At 42.4% G+C, this 20,447-nt stretch overlaps 1 protein-coding gene across 1 annotated transcript in view; it reads left to right on the top strand.

Moving 5' to 3' along the window:
* Positions 1-18,214, top strand: part of LOC124605688 (protein deadpan-like) — a 53,561-nt gene extending 35,347 nt beyond the window's left edge. The window contains exon 3 of the mRNA XM_047137543.1: positions 15,766-18,214. Within this exon, the coding sequence (XP_046993499.1) occupies positions 15,766-17,244 (1,479 nt within the window). The 3' untranslated portion in view covers positions 17,245-18,214. The remainder of the gene's footprint in view (positions 1-15,765) is intronic.
* The last annotated feature ends 2,233 nt before the right edge of the window (positions 18,215-20,447 follow it).

The raw sequence follows: 20,447 nt of genomic DNA on the forward strand, positions 1-20,447 counted from the left end.
AGTCGGCTGTCAAAAAATCCTCATAAAGCCGCATTTGTGCCCATCCACTGTACATGCTGCTCTGTCAGAAAGTCCTTATAAAGCAGTACATTTGCCCAACCACTGTACATGGGACTGACTGAATGATATCCTAATTGACCTGTTGTCGTTATGAGGCGTGTAAACGGTAGCTGAAGAAGGCTGCGCTTCTATACCTTTGGAGAAGTTCTCGTTTCTTTACGTTATTTACACTAAGATAACGATTAATTAATACACTGATATTTTCAAGTTTTTGGCAGATTTACTTTTCTCATCACCATGTCACAAATATGTAGCCACAGCGTTAGAGGTCCAACCGCATGAGGGATGCTATACAAATTCCAGTTCCAAGTGGGTGGTGTGCGAGAGGCGAAAGCCGTTGTAAGTTGGTCAATTCCCGTGTCATGCAAGCTTTGCTGAACATCGGATTGCACATGGCTGTAAATCATTGACATCAAGGATCAAACCATGATTTTTTTGTACTACTTTGTAATCTTAACTTCAAATGTCCTTTCTTGAGTCGTCCAGCCTTTATTTTCCCGTGTTTTCTTAGCTCAGCAATGTCTTGGAATTCAGACTCCACAGTGTTTCTTCCATCTGTTCCTCAGGCTTGTTGTTTTCTCATTCAGGTTAAGCAACTACCTTATATTCTTGACTGATGTCTTCGCGCCCCTTTCTCGCAGGCGTGTTCTGATAGCATGTAACACACCGTCTAATATGTTTGAATTTTGACATGTACAAAGAAGCACGAAGTTGTTCCACTGGAGATTGATCAAAGACTGAAATTACAATCGTAGAGGTTGAAATCCAAGTAATTTTAACTGTCAAAGATGGCAATAACGTCTTTTAAAAGTTATTTGCGCTTCCAGTTGTTTGGGCAAGTTGGTTTCCAGTTTCCAACATTTACGCACATAACGCAATTTTGGCATTATTGAATATAGCCATTACCTCCCACCCGCTATTTCCGAAGCTTCGTCTAATTGTACGAACAAGGTGGCTGATACTTTCGGATGTTTCTTCTGATGTCATAGTTGTATTATAGGTAATATCGACATACAATATAAGACGTTGTTGCAGTGTTTGTTTGTTAAGGAAGTCTTAAGAGGTCATCAGCGGCAGTTGGATGAGGATAGAATAGGCAATGTGACTCACTCAATCAGTTTTTCTATTATCTCTTCACCCGCCTCGACCAGTCGATCAATATCATCTTCGCTCTTCTTCTTTACCTGGAGCAACACAAATCTGATCTCATGACGTGCCCACGCCGCTGGAGTATTTTTCTCCCTCTGAACTTTCTTGGACTGCTCAGTAACTTTTAAACTAACTAGGACTTTTTATTCTAAATCCAGTCAATTCTGGTGATTCAGAATATACTACATTCGCTACGTCTAGCTTCTTTCTACGAGGTGCATTCAAGTTCTAAGGCCTCCGATTTTTTTTTTCTCCGGACTGGAAAGAGATAGAAACATGCGCATTGTTTTAAAATGAGGCCGTGTTCATTGTCAATACGTCCCAGAGATGGCAGCACCGTACAGCAGATGGAATTTTACCGCCAGCGGCGAGAATGAGAACTGTTTTAAATACTTAAAATGGCGACGTTTTCCTTACTTGAACAGCGTGCAATCATTCGTTTTCTGAATTTGCGTGGTGTGAAACCAATTGAAATTTATCGACAGTTGAAGGAGACATGTGGTGATGGAGTTATGGATGTGTCGAAAGTGCGTTCATGGGTGCGACAGTTTAATGAAGGCAGAACATCGTGTGACAACAAACCGAAACAACCTCGGGCTCGCACAAGCCGGTCTGACGACATGATCGAGAAAGTGGAGAGAATTGTTTTGGGGGATCGCCGAATGACTGTTGAACAGATCGCCTCCAGAGTTGGCATTTCTGTGGGTTCTGTGCACACAATCCTGCATGACGACCTGAAAATGTGAAAATTCTCATCCGGGTGGGTGCCACGAATGCTGATGGACGACCACATGGCTGCCCGTGTGGCATGTTGCCAAGCAATGTTGATGCGCAACGACAGCATGAATGGGACTTTCTTTTCGTCGGTTGTGACAATGAGTGAGATGTGGATGCCATTTTTCAATCCAGAAACAAAGCGCCAGTCAGCTCAATGGAAGCACACACATTCACCGCCACCAAAAAAATTTCAGGTAACAGCCAGTGCTGAAAAAATGATGGTGTCCATGTTCTGGGACAGCGAGGGCGTAATCCTTACCCATTGCGTTCCAAAGGGCACTACGGTAAAAGGTGCATCCTACGAAAATGTTTTGAAGAACAGATTCCTTCCTGCACTGCAACAAAAACGCCCGGGAAGGGCTGTGCATGTGCTGTTTCACCAAGCCAACGCACCCGCACATCGAGCTAACGTTACTCAACAGTTTCTTCGTGATAACAACTGTGAAGTGATTCCTCATGGTCCCTACTCACCTGACCTGGCTCCTAGTGACTTTTGGCTTTTTCCAACAATGAAAGACACTCTCCGTGGCCGCACATTCACCAGTCGTGCTGCTATTGCCTCAGCGATTTTCCAGTGGTCAAAACAGACTCCTAAAGAAGCCTTCGCCGCTGCCATGGAATCATGGCGTCAGCGTTGTGAAAAATGTGTACGTCTGCAGGGCGATTACGTCGAGAAGTAACGCCAGTTTCATCGATTTCGGGTGAGTAGTTAATTCGAAAAAAAATCGGAGGCCTTAGAACTTGAATGCACCTCTTACAGCGCGTGGAGGCTCCTGCACGCCCTTTCTTTCGATTTGACGTTTATGTTTCTAAGTTATCTCAGGTAATTTCAGAAATTCTTTTCCAACCCCATATCCAGTTTGGGCTCTGTAATTCATCTCAGAACCGCGATTTTCGTTACTTGTCTTCTGGTTTTGTTAAAATCAGATAGTCACGTTCAAAATGTCTCTGTCTAGAGCAGGAGTTTCCAAATTTTTTTGGACGGAACACCAAGAGAATCCTTGACACGTTGATGGAACACCTTGTTTATTTTGAAGGTTAATAAAATATGAGAAAAACTTTTTTTATTCATTGATTACTCCAATTCTAAAACATAACTAATAACACGGAAATCATAATAAAATAAAATAGTTAGAATCGTCAAAATGTCGGAAAAAACGCCATATTACAGTCTTTTGCGGAGCGCTTACTCACCTCCCGCGGAACACAGGGAAAACTGTGGCCTAGGATGATTTTGTTTATTTGCGTGAAATAAATGACTATGGGAAGAGCTGGTGAGTTATTTTTATTTCCATAGCAGTGTGCAACCCCTGTATGAGTTTACAGCAACCGATAGTTTCTGTATTGTTACGTTTTAGGAAAGGTAAAGACAGCAGAGAGAGAAAGAGAGAGTTCTGACGTTGCGGTTGATAATGGAAGCAAGACTGGAGAAAAATCAAGACTTTCATAGGATTTGTCGACCTGGAAAAAGCGTTCAATAGTGTAAAATAGAGCACGATGTTCGAAATTCTGAGAAAAATACGTCTGGAGGGAGACGGGTAACGTACAATATGTACAAGAACCAAGAGGGAACAGTAAGGTTGGAAGCAACGAAGTTCTCGGATTAAAATGGGTGTAAGGCAAGGACGTAATCTTTCTCGCCTACTGTTCAATCTATACTTCGAAGAAGCAATGACGGAATTTGAAAAAAAAAATGTTCAAGATTGGGATTTAAATTGAAGATGAAAGTACTTCAGTCCTAAGATTCGGTGATGACATCGCTATCCTCAATGAATACGAAGACCTACAAGATCTGTTGGGTGGAATGAACAGTCTAATGAGTACAAAATATGGATTGAGAGTAAACTGCAAAAAGTCAAAGGTAATGAAAAGCAGAAGAAATGAGAACAGCGAGAAAATTCATATTAGGATTCGTGCTCACGAAGTACATGAAGCAATTCTGGCAACGTGGAATCCAAATTACCCATGATGGAGGGCGTAAAAAGCAGACTACCACGGGCAAAGAGCGCGTTCCTAGCCAAGAGAAGTGTACTGGTATCACACATTGACCTTAATTTGAGGAAGATGTTTCTACGTCTGTTTGTTTGCAGCACAGCATTGTATGGTAGAGAAACATGGACTGTGGGAAAACCGGAACAGAAGAGAATCGAAGCGTTTGAAATGTGGTCCTACAGAAGAACGTTGTAAATTAGATGGACTGATAAGGTAAGAAATGAGGAGGTTCTCCTCAGAATCGACGAGGAAAGGAATACAAGGAAAACAATGACAAGAAGAGTGAACACTGTGGTAGGACATCTGTTAAGACATCACGGAATAACTTCCATAGTATTACAGAGAGCTGTAGAAGGTAAAAACTGTAGAGGAAGACAGAATAGAATACACCCAGCAAACGACTGAGGGCATAGGTTGCAAGTGCTACTCTGAGATGAAAAGAGTGGCACAGGAGAGGAATTGGTGGCAGGTCGCATCAAACCATTCAGAAGACTGTTGAAGAAAAAAACCGTTTTATGAGCTTGGCATACGGAAGCTCGTACACGAATTGAACCGTTTGAATGTCCGTTTACTGGCTAGTAGTTTGCTGCAGAGGTGTCTCGAGCGCAGCGGACCGTGACGAGGTTTGCAGCAGAGCAGAACCTTCGCCGTCGCTTCATATGGCACTTCGGGTGCAACAACTGTTCCCTCATGATAGCAGTGGGGCGCGACAGTACACCCTGGGCTCTCGCAACAGCTGACTGCTGGAGGGTCGGTTTGTTCCCACGGGACGGACGAGACGCCTGTGCTCCATGGGAATTCAGCGAAAGCTGCCGCTGTCAGCTGCTGCCTGTACACCGCGCAAGGTGCATCGCGTAACGGAGGGGCAGCATGCCTATACGCCTAGCAGCGGCTGCGCCCCTGTGGTTTAGGGACTCCCCCCTCATGGCCACTGTGATGACCAGCCAGTTCCTGCGGCAGATGCGGAACCACCCCGCGTAGCCCCCTCGCTTCCGCTCACGGCTCGAGGGTCCTAATCACGAACGGTGCACGTACAATAGGCGCCGCCGAGGGAATTCCTCACCGTTTGAATTACGCTCGCCCGCCCTGCTGCAGACAGTCGAGCGACGAAGCGCTGGGAGACGGTCAGGTAGTAGGGGGGACACAGTACACGATCCCCGACACTCGTCTGCATTGACGAGAGACAGAGTGCGTAGCAATACCGCTACAGTTACGCGATTCCTCAGCACCGTCTGGTCCGTGTTGGAACGACAATAAGGGGGACTAAGGCGACACATAAAAATTCGAATAAGACTCCAGTTACTCACTGCCGTGTCACACTATTGTGCGAAAGGAGCGATTCAACCTTTTCCAGCCTATAGTTTCTATACGGAACCACCGCCTTTCTATAATGATTTCGAAATATACATGAATATCTGGACTGTTACTGTAAGTGTTATGTTTTGGTGTTCGTCGCATCTGTAGCTATGCACAGACTGGATGCCACGGTGCCTCACTAGTCTTAGCAAGCGCAAACAGTTATATGTGTACTGTAGCGGCATGACCTGAGTCATACCTGACAAATATAATAATTAGAAAGTTGGGTATTGTTTACTAGGAATAACCCATATGGGTCGGAAATCAGTAGATGTGATGTATATGCACAAGCGAACACACACACACACACACACACACACACACACACACACACACACACACACACTCACTGGTCATTCCGGACTCGAGAGTCTATTACCGTAGCAACGTATTTTCGCCATCCGTCCCTGTCTTGGGCTATTTCCTTCCAATCAACTTCAATACCTAGGCTCCTCAAATCAGCCTTCACATTGTCCTCCCATCTACGCCTCGGTCTCCCCACAGGACGTTTTCCGTCTTAAGTGCCCTACCAGTACTCTGCGCGCTGCCCTGCCCTCATCCATTCGAGCTACGTGACCCGCTCATCGCAGCCTACGTGATTTAATGATACTGATTATGTCAGGGCTTGAACAGAGTTCGTGAACCTCTTCGTTATGCTGTTTTCGCCACTCTCCGAAAATTTTCCTCAAAATTTTGTTTTCAAATACTCGAAACGGCTTTTCATTTTGCACAGTGAGAGACCAAGTCTCACACCCATACAGCATAACTGGTAGAATAATAGTTTTGTATATTCTAATCTTTAAATTCCTAGACAATATCCGTGATGAAAGTAATCTATTCAGTGAGAAGTAGCACGCATTTCCCGCCCATAATCTCTTCTTCACTTTTTCAAACTGCATGTCTCCAACTCTTTAACATTTCCTGATCTACTGCTGTTGGCATTCTAGTAGTAACCAGGTATTTAGTTTTGTCTTCACTTATCCTTAGACCTACATCTTCACTAGCCTTGATTAACGCATTCGCATTTGCTGTTAACAGATTCTTTCCTATCGCTAATGATGTTTGGATCATCTGCATACCCTAATATCTTAATATTTCCGTTTAACTCCACACCCTCTGAATTATCTGCTGCCATTCGTACAATATATTCTAGGACTACATTAAAAAGTAGCGGAGACAGGGCATCTCCCTGCTTAAGTCCGTTCTTTATTACAAATTCTTCTGACTCCAATTTCCCCACGCGTGTTTTTCAAACTCGCTTCTATAACATACGTCTTTAGTATTCCAAGTTCCAAAAGAATTCTGTACAATTTTGGTATCAATACTGAATCGCATGCTTTTGTAAAATCTATGAAAAGATTATGAACTAAATTTGACTAAGGTAGAATATGAACAAATGATGGTAATATCAGAAAAATTTAATGATTTATTCAAGAGCAAGAGCTTCACAAACTGAGCAAGTCACTAACGCGTTGGTCCACCTTGGCCCTTATGCATACAGTTACAGAGCTTGGCTTTGACTCTGTGGGGTCCTGTCCACTCGTCTCGTATGGGGTTCCTAAAGGATGCTGTGTTCTCCGATAGCTATTCAACACTTCAAGCAAATCAGATTAACAGTTTTTGTTACAATGAAGAAGACAGACAAAGCGTAACTTTGAATTTACAATGGTGTCGCAAGCGATGGGCGACATGCAAATAATCAAAGTCCTTTGCTGTATATAGGGTCCATGGAAGCAATTGGTATGGATCACACGTCATTACTGTCGTAGGGCTCTCCTAGTACTGAACGCATGCTGTGCGGCCGAGGCTGGCAGGAGTGGCGCTTTTATTCTCTTCTGCTAGACGGCGCTCCTGTCGTGGTGCAGCCCTCGTCAGCAGGCTATTGGCTGACGACTCAGACCCTTCTTTGCTCTTGCGTTCTTCATTTCGTGCCGTCGTTAATCGTTACGCCGGAACAGACTGAGTTGTTGGATGTCCTCCTGAAGGATATTGTGCCAAATTCTGCCCAATTCGAGCGTTAGATCGTCAAAATCCCCACCTGCTTCGAGGGCCCTGCGCTTAATGCTCCACACGTTCTCAATTTGGGAGAGATCCGGCGAACTTGCTGGCCAAGATAGGGCTTGACAAACACAAAGACTAGTAGTAGAACCTCTCGCTGTGTGTGGACGGGCATTATCTTGCTGAAATGTAAGCCCTGGTTGGTTTGACGTAAAGGGCAACAAAGGGGGCCGTACATCATCGTCGCGTCGATGTGCCGCTGTGCTGTAAGGGTGCCACAAATGATAATGAAAGAGGTCCTGATATGAAATGAAATGGCACCCTAGACCATTACTCATAGTTGTCGGGCCATATAGGGGGCGAAGTCAGGTTGGTATCCCATCGCTGTCCAGGGCGTCTCCAAGACACTTCTTCCCTGGTCATTGGGGATCAATTCGAAGTGGGACTCAAATTACTGAAGATGACGCTACTCCAGTCAATGAGATTCCAAGCCGAAGACGTGGACGTGTCTGGAGAAGCCGCAGACAACGGTGGGATACCGACCTTACTGTCATCCGCCATAACGGCTCGACAACCGGGAGTGATGATCTGCGAATGGGGGAAGGGGGGGGGGGTAATTTCTTTTCATAGCTAGACCGCCGCGCGGGATTAGCTGAGCGGTCTGAGGAGCTGCAGTCATGAACTGTGCGGCTGGTCCTGGCGGAGGTTCGAGTTCTCCCTCGGGCATGGGTGTGTGTGTTTGTCCTTTGGATAATTTAGGTTAATTAGTGTGTAAGCTTAGGGACTGATGACCTTAGCAGTTAAGTCACATAAGATTTCACACACATTTAAACATAGCTAGACCGATATGGTTATCATCCGCAGCACCCTTACAGCACAACGGCACGTCGCGATATTTTACGCCCCGTTTTATTGCCCTTCATGCCAGGCCATCCTGGGCTTACATTTCAGCATAATAATGCCCGCCCGCACACGGCGAGGGTTTCTAGTGCTTGTCTTCGTGGTTGCCAAACCCTCGCTTGACCAGCAAGATTGCCGGGTCTCTCCCCATTGAGAACGTCTGGCAGGGCCCTCAGCCAGCTCGTGATTTTGACGATCCAATGCGCCAGTTGGATTGAATTTGGCACGATATCCCTCAGGACATCCAGCAACTGTATCAATCACTGCCAAACTGGATAAATGTTTGCATAAGGGCCAGAGGTGCACCAACGCGTCATTGACTTGCTCAATCTGTGAAACTCTTTCCCTTGAACAAATCATCCAATTTGTCATCATTTGTTTGTCTGTACATCTACATAATATCTACCGATTTCCGTCCCATTCGGATAATTCCTTCGCGGTGCCTTTTTTTCTTCTTCTTCTTTTAAGCGTATGATAATGGTGTGGATATATTTAGAGACAAACATATATATGAAGTAACGTGTGTATGTTAGCCTTTGTACTCTGTGATTGCTTTTACTGTACTCCAAACGGATCTACAGGAAGAAAGTGTATGTAGAATGTTACACTAGTAGTCACTTGTAAACTTGACGCAGAGTACAACGTCACTTTGTCAGAAGCTGACGAAGAAGTGATATACATGCATTATTGTTAAATAGTGTGTCAAATAAGGATTTATTACCGATTTAATATGATGTTTCCAAGCTTGCATGTATTCCAATCAATCTTTTTTTTTCCAAATTAATTAAATTAATATTTTCTGGAGTAGAGTTACAAAAAAAAAAAAAAATTTTTTTTTTTTGAAAAATTCCCGTAATTTTGTTTGTAAAGAGTTAAAGTAAAACTGTCGCTGGAAAGGCAGATGCCAGTCACAGATTCGTTGGATGGATCACGAAGGGTGATCACCTATTAAGGAGTTAGCTCACAGAATCCGCGTTCGGCCGATACTTGGAGTATTCGTCTTAAACACGCTTAGGTTCAGTGAGCCCGTAAGTGTCACGGGGTGCTCACCAAACTCCTGTGGCAGAAGCTACAGGAGAAACGTTGTGCATAACGGTGTAGTTTACTTTTAAAACTTCGAGAGCGACCCTTCATGGTATATCTAGGTTGAAGGTAAAATTAGAGATTCGAGATCATACCATTCGTAAGTGGCACCGGAAAGTGAGGAAGTGACTGTTTCACATTGCTTGCGGTACATTACAATGTCAGATAGTGTTGGGGATATTATAATGTCAGCTAGTATTCGGAGTAATCACCGTTTACAACATACACTCTTCCTGCAATGAAATATTCAGCCAGGTGCCGTTATAAAGGGTGCGGCAAATAAAAGTGGCCCGGAGAACAGAGTTCCAGGGTACAAAGAAACAGCAGGGGAAAGGAAATACGGTACTAACCTAACTATAACAGATGTTGAAAGTAACCACCATTCATCTCTTGACACTTTTGGGCAATGGTCAGCAAGTTGCTGTAGGCGAGTCGAAGCTAGACTGTTGGAATTGGTGCAATCTCATCCGAAATATTCTGCTGCAGTTCTTGAAGACTATGAGGGTCGTTGCGATACGTCTTAGACTTGAGGGCTCACGTACAAAGTAATCGCACACTGACACATCTGGTGATCAGGGTGGCCAGATAGGACTGTGACGAGACTGACCTCTGCTAACAATTCTGTGAGGTGGGAAGATAGTGTAAATGTGCTCCAAGGTTCGGTCGGCTGTATGGGCAGTTGCTCCATCCTGTTGGAGATAGCTATAGGTCTTTTCCTCCTCCGTTAATGTGTGGTTACATGCATACCTTTACATCCACTCGTCCGGGCCACTTTTATTTGCTCCACCCTGTACCTGCGCTTTACATTGTGATGCGCATCTGCATAACACGCTCTGCAAGTCAGTGCAGTGCATGGTGGAGGACACATCCTATCAATATTATCAATAATCTTTCCTATTCCATACGTCTATTGAGCGTGGTAAAAAATGTCTGTATGCTGACCACGCCCAACCTCTCTCATCTTCTTCTTCTTAACGATTCCTATGCGAGATACTCGTTGGTGGCAGTATAATGCTCGCACAGTCTTCTTCGAATAAACGTTCTCTAAATTTAACCCCAAGGTTTCAAGAAAATTAAGTCATCTTTCTCCCAAGGATTCTCATTTAAGATGTCGATGCATTTCTGTTACACAGGGGACCTTTTGCAGTCTTAGCAACAGCACGTCTCTAAATTCGTTCGGCGTCCACTGTCAAGCCTACTTGACAAGAACTCCCAGTCACTGCAACAGCATTCCATGATTGGTCGCACTGGCTTCTCGTATGTTACTTCCTTTACATATTCACCGCACTTTCCCAGAACGCTTCCAACAAAATATCCAAGTCGTCGATTCACCTTACCTAAGGCTACAGTCACATTGGCACCCCACCCACAACATGGTGGATTCCACCGTCGACCGACATCGGTCGAACTTTTCAAATCAGTACTCCACTAGGTGCTCGCTCACAATGCAACCGATCTCAGCACAAACATACAGTCTTCGGACGCCAATTGAAACATAAGTTTAGTTCAAGAGATAATGATTTTACACAAGATTAGGGCTCCCACCCTTGGCAAGCCAGAAGTGGGGGCACATCAAACGAATGGTAGCACTTTAGTGCAACTCTCAGTAATTCCCGTTAGCTCCCATACTAGCCCTGACTGACAAGAATAAGATGATAAACGATCAGATAAAAAAAACTGAAACTGTAGAAATAAACCAAAAACGCAAGAACTTGAGGCTGTCCCGTCTTAATTAATATAGAGATATTGGACAACTATAGAAAAGAAGACACAAATATTACAAAATCGGGCCAGGTGGCAATGTTAATCGTGATATAGCTCGGAATCTATGGAAAGAAATCACAGCTTTATTGGAAACCATAGGTAGGTTAAAGCATATCAGAAATTTTAGGCGAATATTATAACCTAAAAAATTAATTTATTAAAGTCAGGAGCATGGCATATCTTACAGTATGTTTATGAGGCATCCATCCCGCCCAAGGATATTAAAATAGATTCTAACCTCGTTGCTGGAATAGGTTTTAAGCTAAGCTAACCTCCTCAGTCCCAACAAACACTGACGAAGGAGTTAGGACGTTCCGTGACCGAGCTGTCAGCGTTATCGGGTGGCCTCTCGTGATTGCACCTGTCGACTGTTGTCGGAGCCATTCTGAACACAGGCTGGTTTTAGGTGAATCGCTAGAGCAGCCAAAGCAAAGTCGCGCTCCCCATCTCCACTTCCATTTTATTTTGACTCGAGCCCCCCACCCAAAAAAAAAAAAAAAAGACACGCCGTGGTGCCTATGTCACAGTACATAACACTGCTGGTTTCACGAGTGCCAGCAGCCGTCTCCGGCGGGGACCGAGCAACTGTTTGACAAGTGTGTAATAATCTTGACTGCGTGTTCAAATGCGTGCAAGTTCTCGATAGCAAACGACAAAATTAAGACCATTAATGGGTACTTTTTCAACTAAACATTGATTTCCCGTGGGCCTTGCACGGAGCCAAACGTTAACAAAGTGTGGCGGACAAGCCGACAAGTGTGATGTCATAAGTTCGTTGTAGTGGCCGATGTATCTCTTTGTCCCCGGTTTTGACCCCTTTAGCGGTGCGCTATGGTACTGCGGCGTAGCCATTTCAATTTACACTTTATCTGGACTACAGACAGGTATCTGTATGATAATTAGAATGTTATTACCACTAAGATTACAGGATTGAAAAAACAACAACTTGATTTTAAACTTCATCACAGTATCAACGATAAATTTTTGTCGTTCGGAAGCACAATCCGGCAGTGCATGTGTGAGAACTCGGGAGATTGGGAAGGCCAACTCGACCTCGGCCTGGCCAACTGAGTGGCCAGCAGACCTGGCCGACCGACCGCGCCCTCAGCCGCACAACCGCTCCCTTCATTTCCCCGCCGCTTATTAAAAACCGGAACCCTTCATGCGCGGTGATCGTTAGCACCGAGAACTGAGCCCTCCAAAGGGCGGCTGGGACAGCTGCCACGACGAGGAGTGCGTGCTTGCTTGCTGGGGCCACAAAGAGAAAAGCATTTTTATTTGAGGCGTGAATGCGTCCAAGCACAGGGGGATGTTGTTTTATTGGAACTGACGTAACGAGCATTTGAAAGGGAAGTCTCTATTTATTTACTATCGTCGCAGCACTTCCATAATACTAACAACAGGCTTGCCGTACGTGTTTATAAGGAGTCAAAGGCGGCAGCAGCTGGCATTGGGAAGTATATTTAAATATTTCCAACTATGTGAAACAAGAACGTTTTTCTATATATTCCTTTCATTTGTCTTTCAGAAGGTCTGATGCGCTCCTCCAACCTCGAGTAATCTTCCCTTTTTCCGGCACAGAACGTTTCAGTAATCGGACGTAATACTCTCTTAAGACAAAAAGAAAAAAAAAAAAAAGATGCACTACGATAGAATCATCCGAAAAGGATGGAAATTGCTGGATGTGATGTACATGTACAGACAAACAAATGATCACAATTTTAGAAAAAATTTATGATTGATTCGAGGGGAAGAGCTTCACAAATTGAATAAGTCAGTAACGTGCTGGTCCACCTCTGACACTCACCCAAGCATTTGTTCAGCTTGGCATGGACTGAAGAGTTTTACCCTCCTGAGGGATATCGGGCCAAATTTTGTCCTATTGCCGCACTAAATATTGCTCCAAACGTTCCCAAGGCCAAGGTAGGATTTGGCAAGCACAAAGAAAGCAATAGAATCTAATGGCTTTGCATGAAGGGCAACAAAACGGGGCAATAGAATACGTACTGATGTGTCGTAAGGATGCCACGGATGACAACCAAAGGGATCCTGTTATGAAATGAAATGGCACCCCAGACCTGGTTGTTGGGCTGTATGGCAGGCAACAGTCAGGTTGTTATCCCACCACTGACTGGGGGATCTGCAGACATGTGTTCACTTGCCATATGGGCTCAGTTCGAAGCGGGGCTCATCACTGAAGACAATTCTACTCTAGTCAATGAGATTACAGGCCGAAGACGTGTCTGGAGACACTCTGGCCAGCAATGGGATACCAGTCTGATTGTCGCTCACCATATGGCCAGACAAACACGAGTGACAGCATGGGGTGCCTGCCATGCCATTTTGTAGCACGACGCCTTTTGTTGTAATTCGTGGCACCCTTACAGCACAGCAGTATGTTGACGATATTTGTTGTCCTTCATGGGAAGCCATCTTAGGCTTACATTTCAACAGGATAACAACCGTCCACACATGGCGAGAGTTTCTACAACTTGCCTTTGTGCTTGCCAAACCCTACCTTGGCTAGCAAGGTAACGATATCTCTCCACAACTGAAAATCTTTGAAGCATTATGAGCTAGACCCTCAAACCGTTTAGGATTTTGATCTTACATGCCAGTTGGACAGAAATTAGCACAATATCTATTAGGAGGAGATCCAACAACTCCAACAATCAATGGCGAGATGAATAACTGCTTACATAAGGGCCAAAGGTGGACCAACATATTACAAATATGCTCAACCTGTGAGCCTTTTTCTCTTGAATGAATCATCCAATTTTCTGGAAAGTGTTATCAATTGTTTGTTTGTACATGTTCATCACATCTAATGATTTCTGCCCCATTCGTATAATTCATTTGTGGTGCATCTTTTTTTTTCTTTCTTAGAGTGTATTTGCATTCATGGCTAGTGCCCAATACATGGACCAAAAGGAACAGACTCTCTGGGAAATCTCTTTATTCATCTTCAGTGCAACAACTAGTAATAGTGATGGAACCGAGCAGAGAAATTTTTGTAGTGTCACAGTCCTGTAAAAATTGTTTAAATGGCAATACTTTCACCACCTGACCTTTTCATATTTCATTCTGGGTACACCATCACCATTTTCACTTTGTACCCATTGTCAAGTAATTCCTTATTGTCAGTTTGAAATTGGTTGCATTTCATGTTGTGTTACATGACAAAAACACAATATTCATTATTGATCTTAATGTTATTGTAATGTATATGGTTTATTAGCACCTATGAGATGAAAGTATCATGTAGGTTGTGAAAAAAGTGTTACACAAGGACCATGAATAATTTTAACACATCATCCAGTTGACATTAATGTGGTGATCCCTGTATGGTCAAATAACAAATACGTATCATGACATGAAACTTAACTAATAACCAAAGGATGATAATGAATCATTGAGAATGACTACAAAGTCGAAAGTGTATCCAGAAGGAAATAGAAAACAGTCAGGTGGAGAAAAACCTTATCATTTAGACAGCACAGAAAAAATGTTCTTGCTTTGGAATGTTTTCCTGACTAGGTATACCTCATGCTTGGATAAGAATCTGTGTTATTTATGTAATTAATTACAAGTTCAACAGTGTCTTCTCTTCATCCCATCTTTTGCACTTGCCTTCTTGCTGTTCTTTGGCCAAAATAATTTTAAATTCTATGACAAGACAACTAGTTTTTTTCCCTCCAGTGTTCTGTTATTTTAATGCTTCTTCCAACTGACTCAGTTGAAACACATTGATAGCAGATCAACAAAAATTTGCTATAATGGTATGAAATTGTGAAGAATTCTTGGAATGGTCTTCACACCACTCTGTACAAGATGAAATGAAACTCATAATAACAATATATTTTGGAGGTTGTTTTTGGTACCAGGGACCCACAGTCTCTAGCAGCTTGTTTCATAGTAATAATTTAATTATGATTTATTGTATATGTTACTCCAATACCTCTGTGTGTATGAAAATACCTTCACAGCAATGAAAAAAAAAAAACAGTAATATGCAATCACCAAAATTTACAGTACAAACAGAGTATGCAGCAAACCACAAACAGATACACAAGTACTGTGATGTGATAGCCACATTGCAGGGATAGCTCAGCATAGTAGTGTTGTGCTGATCTTCTATTGCATTCAATAAATCCATACAAGAGTGCATGTTGGCCACACCAACTGTTCATTAGTAAACCGGTCTGTAACCCTGTGTATCACTGTTAATGTACCAATAACAATGTTGTAAAAAACATGCCCAATACAGAACCCAGCTGTAGAATGCAAGCTTGAGGGTTGTTGTCAGTACCAAGTGCTGTGAGTGAATGGAACAAGTTTGTATTCAAACAAGACATATGGCACAAACTTTCAATATTTACACTGCTGTGCATATTTTCTGTGGAATACAGATACAAAGCTACCTGGAGGTAGGAAATCAAATGAAATGCAATTACTCTGTCATGAGCCACTGGAGACCATAGAGACCTTATAGCAAAATACTCATAAAATATCCCTGAACAGGTTCCAAAATTTTGTTCATGCAATTTTAATTCACCATGTTCAAGATACCTTGTGCTGAATTAAGGAACTATTAACAGTATGTTTTTATAGACAAAAATAAGCAGTACCAGTGAAGTATGTTTTTTGGCTCTCTGCCTAATTTTGTTTTTATTTTTTTGTTTGTAGCCTGCTCGACACTCGAAACTGGAGAAGGCAGACATCTTGGAAATGACTGTACGTCATTTACAGAGTGTACAGAGGCAGCAGCTGGCAGTAGCAGTGGCTACGGATCCAGGAGTGCTTAGCAAATTCCGTACCGGATTCAGTGAATGTGCAGGTGAAGTGGGCAGGTATCTGGGAAGACTATCCAGTGTCGAACCTGCAGTTCGCCAGCGCCTTTCTGGCCACCTGACACAGTGTATAGCAAGCTTGCAGCAGCTCGACCCTAACAATAACCCCGGCCTGGTGGGCGTGGGGGTCACACCGGCCACAACTGCTGCCGCGGGGCTAGCCCTTGTGCCACATCGACTCCCAACGGGCGAGCTGGCACTCGTGTTGCCCCACGGTCTGCTGCCCATCACTGCAGCTGCAGGAGCAGTGGGGGTACCACAACAGGTACAGCACTCTGCAGCCTCTTCTACTTCTGCCTCTACAGCTGCCACCACTACCACGACCAGCACCACTACAGATGTCACTAACTCCACAACTGTTACCACTGCTGTGTCTTCTACTCCTTCTTCTGCAATGGACAGGTCACATCCTAGTGCATTCACTGCTGTCAACCCACGGCAGGCAGTTCGAGCACCCCCCTCACCTCTACCGTCGCCTACATCCACCATCTCAGATGACGATTCACTCATTACTGAACCATATCCACCACCACCATCACCTCCTCCATTGGCCTCCATGGTCAGAGGTGCTGACCATAGGGCACAGGAGACCTGGCTCAAAGTTCCTGCATTTAGATTATTTCCTCTTGGTGGAACAGAGGGTGCTCCACCGTCTGTGGCAGGTGAAGATAAACCACACCAACAGCCGCATGTGACCTCATCCACGTGTGATAATGGGTCAGGCTCACACTCTGTATCCACTTCATCTTCCCTACATCACCAAAGCACTCCAGTTGGTGTCTCGGCTGTTGCAGAACTCAAAGTTGAGTTCAAGACAGTACCTGTCATCTCCACAGTAACATTTCCTTCTTCAAAACCTGATATTGCTCCTTCAGTACCAACGGATCAACCTCTCTCTGTGATTACTAATTTAGAAGACAAGGGCACTTCTGTGTCTGCCACATCTCCAGCAGTCAAAGCAGCTCCTCTTCATTACGGTGCAAAGGATCCCCTGGATTTTTCCTTGAGAAGAGATGAGTATTTGCAGTTCCCTCCAAGCTCACTGTCACAGCCGCCACTTGTAGGTAGCAAGAGACCATTTCCAACAACAGAGCCAAGTGAAAACACTGTATCCTCTTTACTCACATTGCCACCACCAAGTAAAATGCCACACCTTTCATTCCGAATTGAGCTTCCCAATGATACAGACCAAATAAGTTCAAGTTCTCAGCAGGCACCAACATCACAAGAAAGCCATTTAGATGGAACATCTGTCTCTATGACAGAAAATGCTTCTAGCAGTAGCAGTAGTAAGGACATGTGGAGACCATGGTAAAGACTGTTGTGGAAAAAAAAAAAAACAACACTTAAGTCCTATTTTGAAGCAGGGGCCTGTTGAACAGAAAAAAAGTGAAGAAAATTAGATGTCATATTTTTTTTAAACTACCCATAAAAAAGGCAGTAATACCTTGTATTTTAAGCAAGAGTTCATATGTGCACATTCTTTGTGGCTCAAGACATTGAAGTTTATACACCAAGCCATCTAAGTCGAGGATGATTTAAAAAATTTTATGGAAAAACTGTGAAGTAAACTGCACAAAAGACTGAAGAACAAGTGAGAAGCTCTGCAAAGAAAAACTACCTCACATACGACATAGTAAGGAAGTTAGGCAATTGTTCTTTGTGAGGACTCCAGTTTTGCTGGTAAAACTGTATGCTGATGAGAAAAAAATTCTGAAAATAAGTTGCAAGTTCTGCAGCAACTGTTATGGTTATGTTATTAATAGTTAAATGTTACTGATGTCTGTTTGTTTATTATTATTAGTACTAGTTCTGCACTCATTCTTTTGAGAAATTTTGCACAGCATACCCCAGATTAGCCTCTTTACTATGTTTTTTCTGTATGTAATAACAGTCAGAGTCCTAATGTTTACTTAAAATATTGTAAGCTAATTTTTCTTTCCTGTATAGTTTGGGTATTTTATGGCTGAAAAGGACCTCTAACATGAGATTTGACACTCATGCTCAACTTTTTGTGTCTGTTTTGTATGTTACAGTTTGTGTATCTTAAAAACCGTATAAATGCTTTACAACACTGTGTTAAATCTATGATGTAACTTGTTTAGTTTACACAAAAACATTGCTGTGATTTGAATGGCACACAACATACAAAGGTCTAGACATTAGAAAATCCAAAAAGAAATGCATTCAAGATGGTTGTGTTTTGTCATTCACTTTAATAATGGCTTAATAAAAATTGTAGTTCTCCATTTAAAATGTAAATAAAATATTGTAATTTTTTGTTACTGTTAATAAAGACATATATGAAAAATAGCTTATGAATGTGTCCATCCTGCATCCGTAAAAATTTGAAAAAAATATGCCCAAAAGACTGATGGGCTTCATAGATAAAATAGTTTTACTGAGTTTATCCCAACTTAGGTTTAGAAACAATAAATCTACAGAAACAGCACTATATGACTGCATTAATATGGCACAGGATGTGGTTTAGAAACAATAAATCTACAGAAACAGCAGTATATGACAACATTAATACGACACAGGATCTGTTAAATGCAAAACGACCCACTACAGGCATATTTCTAGATCTGTCAAAGGCTTTTGATGCAGCGGATCACAAAATATTGCTGAAAACGAGAAAATTATGGTATCAGAGGACTTGCAAATGAATGGATTGCATCATTTCTAAGCAATCACATACAGAAAGTCAGCATGATGTACACTAACAAATGACTCAGTTCAGTAATTGAAACTCTACAAAGCAGTAAAACTTAAAACAAGGCATACCATAGGGCTCAGTTTTGAGACCTCTACTCCTGTATATTAATGACCTGAGTCTGAATGTAGATGCACACAAAACCATAACATGACACAACAGCACTATTCAAAGGGGAGAACACAGAGGCAGTTCAGAAAGCTGCGAAGTTGGCTACAGAACAACTCAGCAACTGGGTTACAAGCAATAGATTAACCATCAACACAAAAAAAAATTCAATGAACTTTTACACCACATAAAGTGCAAACTCTCTCAACCACCTGTTAACAGTAAACAACCAACCAATAGTTACTAAACTGTACTCAAATTCTGGATCTGTCAGTACAAGATAACCTGAAACAAAATAAACATATTGAAAAGGTAAATGCCAGGATAAGTACTGACTGCTATGCACTGAGTGTGCTGAAATCCTATGATAGAAAATAATAAAACTGCACACTAATTGCACACATAGGCCCACATGAAATATGTTGTGATATTCTGGGGAAATTCTAAAACTGCCCTGAGCATGTTTAGAAACCAGAACAAAGCCATGAGAATCGTTAATGAAAGCAAACCTAGAGACTCTTGCAGACCCATCTTCAGGAAGCTGGACATCCTAACACTGTCCTGTCTATACATTCTTGAGACTGTAATTTTTTAAAAAAAAACCACATTGTGCCAACTGAATCCAGACTCAAGAAAGATAGTGAAATACACAAACACAACACTAGAATAAACTCAAATCTGTATGTGTTACATGCAAATGCTCAACTATATCAAAGGTGAGCATTTCACATAGGCCTCCAGCTGTACAACAAGGTTCCCACATGTACAGAGTCTACTGAAGACAACACCCATTTAATAAAGTTGTGAAATTCTGTTTGCTGTGTCACTGTTTTTACTCTGTAAAAGAATACCTAGAAAACTAATCTTGCTGGCTGTGTTTAAGTGCAAAACATGGACTGTTCAGTGAAGCTAACTTAGTCAATCTGTTGCAATGTATTATAATACCATAATCTACCTTTAACATATGTTAACAAATTTTGTCCCGTATCCGTAACATGCAGTGCGGTGGCAGACCACAGGAATTAAATAAATCAGTAGATGCATGTTGCAGCAGTTTCACAGAGATGGATATGATTGTGTGGAATAGATTAGCATGTAGAGCAGCTTCAAACCAATCTTTGGTAGCTGTACATTCTTCCAAAATATGATACACTGTAATATTGTACTGCCATAAGTTAAGTTTTTAATTTTGCATTAATATTTAATTTCAGTTACACTGCGCGCTAAACAAGCGTGCAGGTGCCTGTTCCATTTCATATAACTGACCTTTTCCAGTTGAATTATTCATGTGAGTTCAGAATAAAATAAATCACATGCTCAGGTTTTGATTTGTGTGTATTTCTATTGAAAAGTAATGGAGAGTCTGGTGTTTGTCTACTGGAATTAATTTATATTTTCATTCAAGTTTGCAAAATGTTGTGAGTAAAAACATAACTTTAAAGGTCATTACTATGAAGGAAGACATATATCTGTGTAGTTATCTGTAATAATAAGACTATGGATGATAATCTGCATGTTGTAGATTAGTTAATAATATAGGACTGGTATGTAGGGATTATATACTACTGTGGTTTCGAGGTAGCGTCTTTGATTAGTAATCAAAAAAATGTCTTCGATCCCGGGTTCAAAACCCACCACTGCTTAAATTTTGATTAATAATCAGCATTGGTGACTGAAGACTTCCGGCATAAGAA

Source organism: Schistocerca americana, chromosome 3 (assembly GCF_021461395.2).
Source record: "Schistocerca americana isolate TAMUIC-IGC-003095 chromosome 3, iqSchAmer2.1, whole genome shotgun sequence".
In the NCBI taxonomy this organism is placed as follows: domain Eukaryota; kingdom Metazoa; phylum Arthropoda; class Insecta; order Orthoptera; family Acrididae; genus Schistocerca; species Schistocerca americana.